Raw genomic sequence first — 16,202 nt, forward strand, 5'->3', positions numbered from 1 at the left:
CATGTCTTGCTTCAGTCTAATAAATATAAATTATCCAAAATTCACAATTTAATTGTTTGTTACAAGTTATTTGCATCTGAGCCAAAAATCATGTCCTCACCCACATTCTGGATGTTTTTTACAGAGGGATTTTTTTTTTTTTTTACCTAAAAAGCTTTTTAAACCTAATTTTATATATATAAAAAATATTATATATGTATATATATATATATATATATATATATATATATATATATATATATATATATATATATATATATATATATTCTAGAAATGTGTGCATATTTAATTAGACAATGCATCATTTGCATGTTTAAAATAACTTCAGAAAATTTGTAATAAATCAACTGGGGATAGCTGATTAAAATGTTTACCTTATTCACCTGCGGTGTCTTGCCTTAATTCAAGACACAATCCTCAAATCAACTTGTCTAATAAATCTTCTTTTATTATAAGCAGGTCTATAGCGTCTATAGGTCTATAACTTAAAGGATGACTCTAAGTCATTTCATCCTAAAGCAGTCACCTTTGCGTTTGACATTGGAAACAAAAGGGAATGTGGAAAGGTTTATTTTTAGAGACTGATATCTCAGATTGGTTCTGAGTGTTTATTATTCGCCTCTAATGAAGGGAAAGTCAGTTTAAAAGCGGCTAGATTTTCAGCAACTAAAAAGCGATAAACTGATGAAGTATTTGAATCAAATACTCCCTATTGAAGACAAATAATACACAAATAAATAGAAGAACATATATTCTTTAATCAATAAACAAAATTGTATTTATTTAAAACGGGTATAACATTTCACTGCATACTATCTAACACTTAAAGCAATCATATAAATACCATAAATAAAACATGTAATTATTAAATAAATAAATACATTGGCTGTTTTCCACAGGTGGTGTCCAGCACCAAAGACAAATTCATGATGATGAAAAAAAACGGTTTTGGTTGTTCAGGTTTGGTGAGATGCAGAGACAAAACAGCCTAAATAACCTGTAGATCTCCAGAAATAGCTACTAAAGGCTCCTCATTGGCACTGATGGTTCCGACAAGTTTCCATGGAGGAACAAAGGTTCTTTATAGTAGAGGTTCTTCACGCTTAGAAATGTTCTTTTAATAACTTTTATTTGGGAAACCAAATAATGGTTCTTTAATGGAACTGCAAAAAAAAAAAAAACACAAAAAAAAAAAAAACCTTTAGCCTATTTTGGAACCTTTATTTTTAAGAATGCACACGTGAAATTGATTTGAAATATATATGTCCTTAAAAACACTTATTTATGATGAAAACGCTGGCGCGTCGGCTTTGCGCAAAGCAGCGGTTCAACAGTCAAGCCACGGAGGATCTGTAACTTTATCCGACAACTGCTGAAATCCGGGGACTGTCGGGGCTCGTGTCGTGAAGAAGATCCCACGGGTCATCATCGGAAGGGGAAACCAGATTTTCCCTGGAGATGTTTAGACCCTCTGACGGCTCAAAGTCCAAGTCCCCATCGTCCTCCTGAGCAGCTCTGGAGTCCGACGCCTCTCCGTTCCGGAGCGCGTTCAGCGGGTCTGATGGGTTCACCTGCCGGTTCCTCCTCTCCCGGTGCTGCAGGCGCTCCAGTGGAACACTGTTCTTCTCGGATAAGAAGAGAGACGACTGGGGGAGGTTTTGTCCTGCTATGAACACCTGTTTCACCCCATCCAGGTTAAGCAGTATGCCATGCTTAGTGGAGTAATACACGTCACGATGGTTTTCCAAAAGTTTGTGGTGAAAAAGACAGTCTTCCTTATTACAAACCGTCTAAAGACATAAAAATGTACAAATAGTTAGATAATGAATCAAAATTATTTGATTTATCTATAGCGTCATACTTTTTTTTACATCAATGTTTTAGCATGTAAAAAGCAAATCTGAAATCGGTTAACAAAAAAACAAACAAACAAACAAACAAAAAAAACATCAGCGTTAGGTAATTAATGGATCAGATCTATGTTCACAATAAAAAAACTTACTGTTAACAATTAAGAAAAAAATGTTCAACAGTGTGGGCTATAACTTTTGTAGATATTAGCCTAGCCTAAATTTTTATTTAACCCATAACATTTAGTATGGCATCAATTAAAGTATTTCGGTTGTTTCGGTAGCCTACTCAATATTGTTGACTTGAAAAACTTCAGTTATCATTAAACTTCAGTGTTACCATTTTTAAGTCACCATTTTATGCACTGACTGCATATAACCGTACAAATATGAATAGCTTAAATACGATTATAAATTACTTTTTATACCCACCTTGTTTTAAACTTAAATGTTGTTTACAATAGATGAATACTTACAGAAGTGAAAAGAGTTCCTCCTGCATCCATGCACAAAAATCGGTTACTTTTCACTCCAAATATTGCCAGACGGTCTCTGCTCTCTGATTTCAATAAAATGACACCTGTTGAGCGCAGAATATAAAGAGGAACAGGCTGTGAAGGACAGTATTTATTTATTTTATTTTATTATTTTTTTGATTCCTTGAGGTCTTGATTTTTATTTTACTGGCCTAATATTCTAAATATGGATATTAAGCTGGTCAAAAAAATATACTCACTATAGGACCCCCGGTTTGTAGTTTTGCGCACGTGTCCATTCAGGCTGATCTCTAAATAGAAGTTGTTTAAGTCCGAAGTGGTCTGAAGGTGGATGTACCTCCGCGGGTTCCCCCAATTGGAGCCCAGGAGGGGAGAGGGGTTAGGTGCAGCATCCGCAGGTCTGAATCCCTGGAGAGCCGCGATCCACAGCGCAAGGACAGAAGAGCGCAGCATGTGCAGTTTGGAAAGTGCGCAACGCATCTTCACAGAGCGCAAAGTATCGATGCGTAAAAGCAGCGTGCAGCGCTGAAGAAGTTGTGATGCGTGAAAGTTGGTGAGTGCAGCTATTTAAACGCATCCTGTGCCACTCCTTTACGCAACACTCGCCCGCAGAGCCAGAGGATGTGAGGAGGCGGATTCAACATGTCCACCTTCTGTTTGTTGTCAGGGTAATTGACTGGTAAACCATAATTGGCTTTGTCAATTTGGCACAGCTTTGGCTTTCTATGACGTCTTGGTGTCTAAACAAAACTGAAAACAAGAATGCATTTTAATAGTTTTTGTGCATATGAGAATCATTTTGGTTGTCTCCCAATGTCTCTCAAATGTTAAATCAAGCTATGGTGTATAAGTAAATATGTGCATTTATTTAGCCTATATATTTAGGATATATAGGCCTAACCTATAGAAAAAGTACAAAGCTATTACTAGGGCGATATCTTAAGACAGAAAAGTTAAAAGGTACATCTTTTTACCTTATCTACTCCACAATGTCACATATTGCTGGCCTACTTTAAAGAACAAATATATACTTTTTTAAAGGGTCCCCAGTGACTGTTTTGTACCTTTTTTTTTCTGATAATTTATTAAATGCATGATATACTGAACGGAGAGTTGGATAAAAACGTCTTTCAGACGAATAAATGTCAACATAATGGAAATATAGTATGACCCCAATCTGAACTTCCTCAAGTTGGCCAGCAGAGGGAACTTGTGACTCATTCACGAACAAGTAACGCAGCAAAAATTGTCCCAACATGAGTATAGCTTATGTGTGCAACACCATTTCATTTCATTTCATTTCATTTCCTATATATATATATATACAAACACAATAAATGTGTTGCAAGATAAGAGGCAAACCCACATATACCAAAAGCTTTAAACAATAATAACAAGTCTAATAGACAAATATATACATAATTATAATATAAAAAATAATTAATAATTTCCATTATTCATAAATAATATCGGCTAATATATAATATGATATATCAACATACATAACAAATTAACGATTGTAAACTTTATAATATATTAAAATAATATAATCATATTATTTATTTAAAAAATGTTTTATATCAGGAGCAATAACCACAATTTGGGCTTGGAGAAGTATTAATTATCTCTCAAAAAGGTAAACATTTTATAACTTTTAACATTATGAAAAAAAATCCAAGGGATTTCATGTTTTGCATATATGAATCAGACAAAAACATCAAATAACCATGACAGAGAAATAAGTTTATGAATTACTTGCAAGTAGTTTATTGAACTGTTGTCATGTCATATTCATGATCCTGTATGAGTGTAACATTCTGTTATTTCTAGATAAATAAATACAAAATCAGTTCGGGCACACTGTGCATGACTGCTCACTGTACTTGTTACTTTGAGCATAATTAAAATGTGAAAAAATACACATGCATATGAAAAAAAAGTGGAAAAAAGTAAAGAAAATAGTTTTATTAACATCATGAATATGATTCAACTGCTGTGCACAGCACATACGTAGAAAATTAAAGGAAAAAAAATATTTTTCTTAAATATATTTGTATTTATACATAACATCAGTGCTTGTTCTCAGAAACACGAGTAAATCCTCAGTTTCCTGTCAAAAAAATCTCTACAATAAATCAAAACTAAGGCAGAAGCATACAGAAATACAAAACTTTTAAACAAAGAGAAAATACAGCCACACAAAATCCTGGATTTGACTGATGTGCAAAATGAAAAATGCTGATAATCAAAATGAATTAGAAAAAATTGAGAATAATGAGTATATATACTGTACTATTAAAATAAATAATTAAAATACTATAAATATATTTATTTTAATAGTTTATTATATATTCTTGTAATATTTTATTAAATATAATTTAGTTTATATGTATATGTGTGTATAATGTAAAAAAATAAATTAAAAAAAATAGTCAGTACTGAATTCTGCATACCATTTTTGGATGCCATTTTCAACAGAGAAAATAGATAAGTAATTACCTAGTATGCAGTGGAAAATGTGAAATGTGAAAAGAAAAAGCAAAAAAATCACACTAAATGATTAATGACACCTCACAAATACGGGGTCTTCACTGTTAACAGGATCAGCAACACACAAAGCCATTTCAAAACAAAGACTCTGCAAAGTCATGAACTTGCATCCCGTTCTAATGCCTCCGGTGCTCAGAAGATTCCCGAAACCCTCCCTGCATGTGTGAAGAGGATTCAACTGTGACAGCTTGCAGTCCTTCATGCACATACTTTTTTCTCATCCAGAGTGTACCAGGAAACTGGTGTCTATATTCTATGCCCAATAAACATTTTTACAGCTGTTGCTATAAATTCAAGCGACATATATCAGCAGATGAGATGGCTCCCATTCCCAAATGTTCATGCACATCACTCATTCTTCACAGACTTAAGATGGTGCTGTTACAATCAGGACACAAATGAAAGAAACAGCTCATTTGTCTCCCAGATATTCTTAATGCTTCATTAGTGCTCTAGATTTTATAACACATTCAAAAGACATACTGTATTAAAATAGCACTATAGAGGTTGACTTGCAGTGTTTTAGTACCAGTCTGCCAAACCCATTACTCTTTAGTTACTAAAGTTTTACTTGCTTCTGCAAAACAAAAGCCAAAATGTTAGCTTGCACTGCCATCGTTAAATTAAGCTGTGACTGTGAGCTACTTTTCATACTTTTCAATTCATAGCTGTTTTATTTATTTATTTGCCAAATTGGTGGCTAATTTTGTATTGGTTCATTTTCATACAACCTGTTGGTTTGATTTAGGAGTGAATCTTCTAGCTTCATGCTATTCCACTTTTGTTTGTACAAATTACATTAATATGAAATCGCCACCATGTAAAATATGTTTTCTCATGAGATCAAGTTGGATTTGTCTGGATTCATGGTTTGGCTTCAGATGCTTAAAGTTAACATGAAACAGTAACCAATTTTACTCCTCTATTGCAATGAACTTCTCAGTGAAAGCAGATATATAATGGGAAAAACACAATTTTAGAAACTTGATTTTAATCATGATAAGTGTCCGATTATAATTTTACTAACATATTACAGACACAAACTTTTTTTTCTTTGGAATAATGTGGATTCATAAATAGCTATAAGACCAATGCACAATAAGACAATGTAAAGAAAGTGAATAGGGATGATTCTGGTTTCACGCTGACTAAATTTTAGCCAAAATATTGTGAGAAAATAAGATCCATTTAGTGTAGAGATGCATGAAGCACAGCTCACAACCAAGCAACTTTCTGTTGTCCAGCGCAAATTCGCATAATCAAATCTGTGTGGGGAAACCAACTCCATGATTTCTTTTTAAAATGACTGGAATTCACCCGACAGAGCAATACAGCATGGATCCAAACAAATGACCATGAGACCACAATGGACTTGAGAAAAGGGTACAAGATCTTGGACGGACGTTTTCGACCAGTTCAACTCCATGGCTATGACCTTGGACTAAAGTTGGATGGAAAACCATAAAGTACCCTAGCTACTACTGGAATCTCAAGGCTTCTGTGCATCGTGTCTTTTACAAGACTATCCATGTGCGAGGAAGACGTCCCCAGTGTGGCCTCTGCTCAGGTATTCCACCCCCACATACTCCAAACAGATTGAACTGTTTTGTAAAACAGCATCATTCCTTTGATGTTTGTACTTTTTTGGTAGTTCGACCACTAAAATGAACAACCTAGCTTATCAATTTCGCGTTGTGCTATATTATCGCCAAATAATGGATTTAATCTTCTTATCAATTTAAATTAAATTGTGCTATAGAAATAAAATAAAAACAACCAAACGAACAATAGGAATAATTGATCTGAGTTTATGCACCTCAGCTTTCGAGTGACCAGTGCCAAAGTGATCCACAAATTTTTTTTTTCTCGAAAACTTAGGTGTATAAGCTCAGATCAATGAGGCATACAACCAATCAGTTCTAGAAATAAATAAAAACCTGTGCCAATTGAAAGAAAACAAGTCGAGAAAAAGAACAAATCCAAGATTTGGTGATAACAGTGTTAATGAGAGACTTACAAGCTATTTTTAACAGGCAAGTTTTCAAAAACATTTTTGCCCGGAAATACCAAATGAGGTAAAGGTTCAAGAGCAGGGTGGGGCCACATTTTGTGACAGAAACTGATGCAAACAAAGGCAGACATACCAAAATCATAAAAAACAGTGAGCGTCCCTCAGTTTGGCAGTCACACGGCGTCTGCCCTGTAATTAACACAGAGCAGCAGCGGTGAGTGTCACTGCAATGCCTCTACAATAACAGGAAAGAGCATGACTCGACTGCCTTGACCAGGATTCACACACACACACGGGCATCCACATGGACAGGTGCACACACATACACTCACACCAGAAGCAAAAATCAATAAACATATACAGCACATATTCCCTTGAATCAAATACCATCATTGATGGCAGTGTGCCTTTAGCAACAAGCAACAAAGCTTAGGGCTACTGGCGTTTTCAGCGTACAGTCAGTATTTACAGTATTGTCGTTGGTTTAGAATACATTCTCATTCACAGCAACACTTAAAGCTTATTTTCAAGTGCTCCTTTTGTTCAGATAAACCTGTGGTAAGCAATAATATAATTGAACCAGCCATGTTTAACATTCTCAGTGTGCGCTTGCATCAGTTCCCCTGTAGATTTCTCACTTTTTAATTTTTTTTCTCTCTTTCTTAAAAAAAAAAAAAAAAAAACATTTTGATTGCAAAAACAGTCTAGTTCAGAAATAAAATGTACAGCCTCAAAGCTCCAGCAGGGGTCTGACTAGAAAAGATAATAGCCCCTTTCACACATCTTTACTGAAAATTACTGGTAAATTACAATTCAGAGATCACGTGGCAACTTTAAAAAAAAATACCAGTAAGTCAGTTCTAGCAGCATTTTGGTTACTATCGTGTAGCATTTTGTGTTTATAAGAGTAAAAACATTATTTATTGTGTTATTATATGTGTGATTATTTATTTAAACCTGTTTGTCAGGGAACAAACAAATTTAAAAGGTAATTGCAACTTTTTTTCACAGAATGTTTTCAAATTTGCGAATAAACTCAAAATTCAGACTTTCTTGCAATTCAGAGTTTTTGCCTCACAAATTTAATTTTTTCATTGCAATTTTATTTAAATCTTACAATTTTGAATTTTTTCCAAATAACATTTATTTCTCAGAATTGAGAAATGTTTACTAGCCATTAACTCGCTATTACAAGTAAAAACGTCTATATTAAATGAGATAAAAAGATGCAATTACCTTTTTTTGTGTGTGGAGGAAACAGGTTTCCATAATAATCCTCTTACGCTTGTCACTGAGAAGTAAAAAAAAAAAATTATCAAATTGAAAAGATAGTTAAACTAAAACACATCTCCACATACAAGCCAATGAAGAAAAATTACTGCGTCATTTCCGATGACTGAGTTTACCGGTAATTTGGAACTGATGTATGAATGGTCTCTTACAAGTACAAAGCCACTGCTTACTGGAAAAATAATTCTAGTAATTTTTACGACAATTTACTGTGATTATCATGTGAAAGGGGCTAAAGTTACACCTAATTTCTGAGTCAACATCAGATGATGCTGAACACCAGAGATGACCAGTGTTTACAAGCCGCACTCGCATCTCATGCAGTGTTCTCTAATTAGAGAAAAGTAAAATAAAGCAGAGATGCACACCCATCCCCCTCGCCCCTTTCTGGGGCCCTTGTGGGACAGTCCCCGCGGGGCCCTGGCCAACATATCAGCCCTATTTCTGACACCCCGGGGCGTTCAGAGCATGCATGTTAAAGGGACAGTGCGTGGGAATGCCAAGGCACCTCAGCGTGACATGCAGCAAGAGAGATCAGCTTCCTTATAAGTGCTCACACAACCCACAGCATGAGAACAACAGAAAGAAAACAAAGTCAAAGATAAAAAAATAAATACCTGTTATGCTTGTGTCGGCTCAGATGGAACTAAAAATAACAAGCATAACTTCATGCATCCTTTTAAACAATCTAGGTAGCTCTTCGAGGTAATAAAAAACATAATTTCACTGTAAAAAGCAGTGGAGGACTTCAATAATCCATCCTAAAGTCTGTTTGATTCTTGGCAAGCACCTGATTACAGAAGGGAAAGCTGGGAGAGCCTCCACATCCATAATCAATCGTATATTTAAATAAAAGAAGTAAGCAGCGACGGATAACATATTCAGAGATTCTAATAAAAAGCTGACCTATCCAAATATACATATAAAAAAACAGCATAAGTACTATTTTGGTGATATTCTTGCAGTTGATTGTATGTTTGTGAGTCAGTTTTCAGCTCTCTCTGGGAGATCAGTGCAAATGAAGAAGTATTGCCAGAGTCTGCTCATATTCGAGGGAGGAAGTGGGTGACCGTCATGGCGGTGGTGGCCTTGTTGCCTCGCTTCACTCGGCCGTGTTTGCTGAGAGCGACATAGAATCCCTTGTAAACGGAGGACTCGTAGGCATTGTAGTTATTTGGCAGCAGGGTCTCCTTGAACTTGCATTCATCTTTAAAGGTAGCCTGAAAGAAAAAGAACAGAAGGAATGTGAAAACCAACATTCAGTCAGATGCATCTGTATTTAGTATCACTGAGATGATTTTTTGATTATGATTTAAGATTTTTTTTTCATTTGAATTTAGTTACAATCTTTACATTTTTATTTGATTTTAGTACATTCATTTAAATTAAAATGAGAAAATGTCTGTTACCTTAGTATATATATATATATATATATATATATATATATATATATATATATATATATATATATATATATATATATATATAAACAATTAATTTTTACGTTTGGTTGAAGTTTAAGTGATTTATTGTTTTGTTTTGTTTTTTGTCATTTTTATTCGTTTTATTATAAATTGTGTTAGTACATCAATCAAGCTAAATGAAAATAAGAAATAATGTATTATTTAGGTATCAGATGCTATTATATTTTTATATTTGTGAATAAGTTTTTCTTTTCTTTTTTAATTTCCATTCGCATCAAAAGTGTGAAACCTACAATAAGGACTGTTAAAATCTGGCTGGAAGGTGCAGACTCCACTCTTCAACATCAGTTCCAGCACACAGACTGGAGTGAGTTTGCTGCCCAGGCCACCACAAACTCCCGGATCAACATTGACAATTACACCAACTCTGTCCTGGAGCACATCAACACATGTGTGAGTAGAGTGACCACACACAAAAAAATAAAAATTTTCCCTAATCAGAAGCCCTGGATGAACAGAGAGGTTCGCCTTCTGCTCAGAGCAAGAGATGCAGCCTTCAAGTCTGGTGACCAGGAGGCTTACAGCTCAGCCAGAGCCAACCTGAGGAAGGGTATCTGCCAGGCCAAACTCAAACATAAACAGAGGATTGAAGAACACTTCAATTCTTCAGACCCCCGGCGTATGTGGCAAGGCATACATTCTATCACAGATTACAAACTACCTAACTCTGTGCCCCCCTCCAGCTCTGCCTCCCTCCCAGACGAGCTCAATCACTTTTATGCTCGTTTTGATAAAAATAATAAGGAGATCTCACTCAAAACTGAGCATCAACCCAGTGAACTGCCTCTCACACTCTCCACATCAGATGTTTACTCCACTTTGCGTAAAGTGAATGGACGGAAAGCAGCTGGCCCTGACGGAATACCTGGTCGTGTGCTTAAAGCCTGTGCAGAGCAGCTGGCTGAGGTCTTCACGGACATTTTCAATCTGTCCCTGGCCCAAGCAACTGTCCCCACTTGCTTCAAAACCTCCACCATCGTGCCGGTACCGAAGCACTCCACTGCATCGGTCCCTAACGACTTCCGTCCTGTTGCACTCACCCCCATCATTGCCAAGTGCTTTGAGAAACTGGTCGCATCCCACTTAAAAGCCTGTCTCCCTGCTACATTAGACCCATTCCAATTTGCCTATCGCAACAATAGGTCAACTGAGGATGCCATCTCAACGGCACTTCACTCTGCCCTCACCCACCTGGACAGTCAGAACACACATGTGAGAATGCTGTTCATAGACTTCAGTTCTGCATTTAATACGGTAATCCCCTCCAAGCTGATCTCCAAGCTCAGCCATCTTGGAATCAGCACACCCATCTGCAACTGGATTCTAGATTTTCTGACTAACAGACCTCAGTCTGTTAAGTTAGATAACCTCTCCTCCTCCATCATCACCCTGAACACTGGAGTGCCACAAGGCTGCGTACTGAGCCCTCTCCTGTACTCCCTATTCACCCATGACTGCGTTCCTGTTTATGGCTCCAACACCATAGTCAAATTTGCAGATGACACCACGGTGGTAGGTCTGATCAAGGATGACGACGAGTCAGCCTACAGGGATGAGGTGCAGCACCTGGCTGTGTGGTGTGCCACCAACAACCTGGAACTAAACACCCAGAAGACAAAGGAGATCATTGTGGACTTCAGGCGGACTAGGAATCATGCACACACACCCATCTACATCAACGGAGCTGTAGTGGAGCGTGTGTCAAGTTTCAAGTTCCTTGGCATCAACATCTCAGATGACCTCACCTGGTCCCTAAACACCTCCACCCTGGTCAAAAAGGCTCAGCAGCGCCTTTATTTCTTACGGAGCCTTAAAAAAGTTCACCTCAGTCCCAGGATCCTTGCTGAATTCTACCGCTGTACCATTGAGAGCATACTTACAAACTGCATCTCAGTGTGGTACAGCAATTGCTCCGCATCTGACCGCAAAGCACTCCAGCGGGTGGTGAAAACTGCTCAACGGATCACCGGCACCCAGTTAACATCCATCGAGAACATTTACCAGAAGCGCTGTCTGGGCAGGGCAAGAAACATCATCAAGGATGTCTCTCACCCAAACCATGGACTTTTCACCCTCCTTCCATCCGGCAGGCGTTACAGAAGCCTACGCTCTCGAACAAGTAGGCTCAGGAAGAGCTTCTTTCCTGAGGCTGTGACACTTCTGAATGCCGCACCACCTATCTAACCTGCACCTGCTCTTTTACTGCACTGGTCACAGTACTTTACATACATGTATTGCACTACTCATATTTTGCACAGACTGCACATGGTTAAATCCATTACACTATAAACTGTCTAAGTGGTTACTGTACAAGCACAGTAGACTATTTCTACAAAAAATCATTGCACTACTGTTATTTTGCATATAATAGATTGTTCAACAATACTTTGCACACTCATTCAACTGTATTTATAACCACTGTTCTCACGTTCCTGTTATTCATAATGTATATATAATCCTTCATTGCTCTGTTCATAATGTACATACAATATCTACATTGCATTCATATTTATAATCTGTATATACTCTGCTCAATACTGTATATAGCAACTCCACTGTACATTCTGTATATCATAGCTTTACTTACTCTGCACTTTTATGTATATAAAACACTATATTCTTGCACTTCTGGTTAGATGCTAACTGCATTTCATTAGCTCTGTACTTGTACTCTGCATAATGACAATAAAGTTGAATCTAATCTAATCTAATTTTAATTTTGGTTAAAATTTAAGTGATTTTGTTGTTTTAGGGTTTTTTGTATATGGCCACATAGTTTCAATTATACCTATTTCAAAATGAAAATGACAAATTTGCTTTGGCAACTAGCTGAAATAAAATAAGCTTCAGGGTTTTTGTATTTTATTTTATTTTGTTTCAAGTTACAAATATGTTTTGTATGTGTGCTTTTAGTTTTAGTTCGCTATGATATAACCCTGCACAACTATAATTGCCTTAATGACTTTTAGTTAGTCAAACATCTTGAGCAAATAAATGATGCTTCTGCTGAAGTAGTTAGTAGTTAACTCATAACTCATAAATAACAACAGTTTTGCACATGACTTTAAGTGCAAATACATAACATCTTGAACTGATCAGTTTCTCTCATTAACCCTAACAGTCAACATACTGAACAAACTTGCTAAGAGTCTTTCAGGTGAGTCAGGCTATTCAAGTAAACACTTAACCTGTAGCATTAATCTGATCCTAATACCTGAGCTAAACAGTCCTTTAAATAAAAATAATAAAAACACTTTAATGATCACTGCAAGACAGGCCTGTGGTGTCTACTTTATCTCTGCTTCTCCAGAAGATGCTCTTGAAATGCTCTGCAGTTTTTGGATAGAGCTGCCGTGCTATGGGCCCCAAAGGACCGGTGTTGCACTGCGCTTGTCACACCTGTGCCTAACTCCAGACTGCCAAGTGTATCATTTACCCTGTAAACCTGCAGACACTTTAAATCACACATCATTTGTGTAAAGAACAAACTAAATAATCACTACAGCTATTAACAGTTCAAAACAAAATATTTCAATTTATGCACACATATTTTATTGAGGGAACTTTTATATACACTCTTAACACAAAATACGGTGAATTTAGGTTAATATGTACATTTTCCCAGTTATCTCAGTGGCCTAGTTTACCAGAAAGTGTGTAAAACAAGATGAAAACTGCAATTAAGCAGAATGTGTCTATTCCTACTAATAACCTACAGCTACCAGCTGATATAAAAGAATGAGTCGTTAGTTTAGGCTAATTGCAAACAGTTATTATAAACCCCTTTACTCGTGCTTGCAAGCCACTTTGGCGCTGTGCCTGGGTCTAATGCTCTGCTTAATAATAATTAGCAAAAGCAGTGGAGCTGTGGCAAACGTACTGCTTCAACAAACCAGAGCACATTATATTTATAAGGCATGGATTTTTCAATGCAGCACACGACGTAAACACTATTATTAGTCGCGCGACTCCCTCACGTGCCAAATGCATGGTTCATGAATTACTTGAAAACGCACAATGGAAGTATCACCTGTTTAACACACACACGCACACACGCACTCGAGTTTTGGGGATGCAAAGCCTCGTCGCATATGCAGGCAGAAAGAACACGGCGACACGGCTGCGCACACCTACCGTTCCGTACAACCTTCCTCTGTTATTCATTGCGACAAACAGCTCGCTTTTCACACCGTACAGGCTAACCACTCCTCTGGCCACAGTGGAGATCTCTATGAGACCTGATCAAAAAGAACAAGCATGTTACACACAATACAGCGGCTCCGCGTGACTTACAACAACAAGGCATGCGGTGGGTGGAACCTCTGCAGGTGCCAATAGTGGATGCGCAAATAGCCACTTGCGCCAATAGGCTACTATATACATTATTGCCGAAAGACGAACATCCCTCGCACTTTTTGAGAGTCGTGCATGTACTTCTGGGCCGCACAAGGAGCCGGTGTAAAAATAAGTTGGCATCTATATCCGTCCCAGCATTCATGTCATGTTTAAGTACAGCGCAGATATTTAGCACTAGGGGATACTGCGTGTGTGTCTGTGTTTTAATAGATTTGTGTTTGCCTCCAAAGACAAGTGTCGCTTGCAAAGAATAAAAAGCTCTGCGCAATTAATTATTGCATTATTCCGTGAACTCACTGTACTGGTTCTCATTATGTACACCGTTTATCTTGCCGTCTGGGAGGACCTGAAGATGAAACCCGATGCCTACATTGCAGTACAGCCTCCGCACTCTTTTGATGCCCAGCAAATAGTCATTCTCCCAGTTCGCCTCTGGTCTCTCTCCAGAGATCCCCAGCACGGAGCGGGAGAAGAGGCTCTCCCATCGCTTCTCCAGTAAAGTTGTCCTATTAGTCCTACTCGGAAGCGGATTGGAGGACACAATCCCAACTAGGAGCAATCCTAAAAGCAGAATAGCAGTCCTTGGCCAGTGTTGCGCGTTGGCCTCGCAGGCCATACTGATGAGGAGCCTTTGCGCAATGGCCATCGGGTTTACCTTCGGGGCACGTGGTCAAAATTAATGGCACTAAAAATACCCCTCTTCTAGTTTTTCTTCCCTCGGCATGGTGGTGCAGGCTTAATTTAGCGAGGCAGGTCAGGACTTCGGGCATGCGACGGTGGCCCGAGATGAGAGCGGCGGAAGAACGGGGAGAGAGCGCGGAGACACGACTTGAGCTGGAGAAGGTGGTGATGACCATGTTTTGCAGCTCCAAAGCCTCGAGTCGTGGAGAATACCTCTCAACAAAATCCCTATCTCACCTCAGAAGCCACCCTCATCCTTATATGACATCATATTAGGGGAGGGGGGAGGAGAGAGCGGGAGGGAGAAAGTTGCGAGCGGATAGGAAGAACTGGAGAGACTGATGATGATGGGACGCTGCTGGCACTCCACTTGTGAAATGGGGGTCGCATGCTGAGCCTTATTGGACGGCTTGCGCGCGATCATGGGATGCGATGGGCACTCTGGCAGCGCCCAAATCGGGACGGTGGTCATATGTCTGACAGCCCTGTTTCCTTATTTAGAAGGATAGTATAAAAACAGTGCACTTGTCACCGGAGTGCAATGGCACCCCTGTCACAGGCTGTTTGTGCAGGAAGTTTACACAACGACCTGATTCCGGAATACTGCGCTCCATCAATGCGTGCCGATCAAAACGTTCCGCGTCTCGTGCATGGGGCAGCCTGAGGTTTTTATCTTCCGGGAGGCTGCCTCTGTGGATCTTGTGGCGATGATGCTGTGCAAAACGCACCTTCAAGAATGCTCGGACCGTGCGCAATGTCTGGACGTCAGCAGATGCTGCGCGTAGTTGCGCGGCTCTCCAGGTGCGCAGAGAGAGATTGTAGCGACTCTGTTGTTGGCAGCGTGAAAAGCGCCAATTATTTCAGTTGCCTGGTTCCTCTGGAATACGAAACAAAAATTAATTATTAATTCTAAATCAACACATATCAGGACAATGTAGCCTACTATGCCATAAAATGTGTATATAGAATTTTACTAAATCATCCTTATACTTTTACTATAATTTTGCTTACTTCCAGTTAAATCAAAACAAAGGTAAAAAAAACTAAATTTATTTTAATTCGTTACATTTTTATTTTCATTTCTGTAAATGTATATATATTCTGTATATATATATATATATATATTCTGTATATATATATATATATATTCTGTATATATATATATATATATATATATATATATATATATATATATATATATATATATATATATATATATATATATATATATATATATATTCACTGAGATATATACACATTTTGAAAACTTTTATCTGGTTTTATATATATATTGAAAATTCATTTATATCAATACAGTAAATTTGGACAATATAAAACAAAATACTACTCCTTATAACACTTCAACTAAGTATCCCCAGTTAGGATTGACAGCTGTGATTCAGGTTAGCTGAAGAATTGCATGTATAGCAATAAAATTAAAAGTCCTGACATGAACTTTTGTAGCTGAGTAGTCATCAGCTGT

General features: G+C 37.7%; 3 protein-coding genes across 5 annotated transcripts in view; 1 reads left to right on the forward strand and 2 right to left on the reverse strand.

Annotated features, from left to right (window-relative positions):
• Positions 1–16,202, forward strand: part of LOC113048471 (B-cell receptor CD22-like) — a 1,131,192-nt gene that overhangs the window by 704,015 nt on the left and 410,975 nt on the right. The window lies entirely within an intron of this gene.
• On the reverse strand, positions 893–3,049 carry LOC113048545 (fibroblast growth factor 23-like). Its single transcript, XM_026210418.1, has 3 exons — positions 2,587–3,049; positions 2,327–2,430; positions 893–1,790 (listed from the first exon to the last, which is right to left on the reverse strand). The coding sequence occupies exons 1-3, from the start codon at positions 2,825–2,827 to the stop codon at positions 1,359–1,361; spliced, it is 777 nt and encodes a 258-aa protein (XP_026066203.1). The 5' UTR covers positions 2,828–3,049; the 3' UTR covers positions 893–1,358.
• Positions 8,036–15,352, reverse strand: LOC113048556 (fibroblast growth factor 6-like). The gene is made up of 3 exons (XM_026210431.1): positions 14,336–15,352; positions 13,817–13,920; positions 8,036–9,418 (listed from the first exon to the last, which is right to left on the reverse strand). Exons 1-3 carry the CDS (start codon positions 14,682–14,684, stop codon positions 9,242–9,244), a joined length of 630 nt encoding a protein of 209 aa, XP_026066216.1. The 5' UTR covers positions 14,685–15,352; the 3' UTR covers positions 8,036–9,241.

Source organism: Carassius auratus, chromosome 29, assembly GCF_003368295.1.
Source record: "Carassius auratus strain Wakin chromosome 29, ASM336829v1, whole genome shotgun sequence".
Taxonomy (NCBI): Eukaryota; Metazoa; Chordata; class Actinopteri; order Cypriniformes; family Cyprinidae; genus Carassius; species Carassius auratus.

Excerpts from the sequence above, each read along its gene's own strand:
- LOC113048556 (XM_026210431.1), bottom strand. The coding sequence starts at position 14,684 with ATGGCCATTGCGCAAAGGCTCCTCATCAGTATGGCCTGCGAGGCCAAC. Across the intron at positions 13,921-14,335 it reads ACATAATGAGAACCAGTACA|GTCTCATAGAGATCTCCACT; the intron begins GTGAGTTCACGG and ends CTTTTTGATCAG. Across the intron at positions 9,419-13,816 it reads GAGGAAGGTTGTACGGAACG|GCTACCTTTAAAGATGAATG; the intron begins GTAGGTGTGCGC and ends TTTTTCTTTCAG.
- LOC113048545 (XM_026210418.1), bottom strand. The coding sequence starts at position 2,827 with ATGCGTTGCGCACTTTCCAAACTGCACATGCTGCGCTCTTCTGTCCTT. Across the intron at positions 2,431-2,586 it reads TACAAACCGGGGGTCCTATA|GTGTCATTTTATTGAAATCA; the intron begins GTGAGTATATTT and ends TGCGCTCAACAG. Across the intron at positions 1,791-2,326 it reads GAGGAACTCTTTTCACTTCT|ACGGTTTGTAATAAGGAAGA; the intron begins GTAAGTATTCAT and ends TTATGTCTTTAG.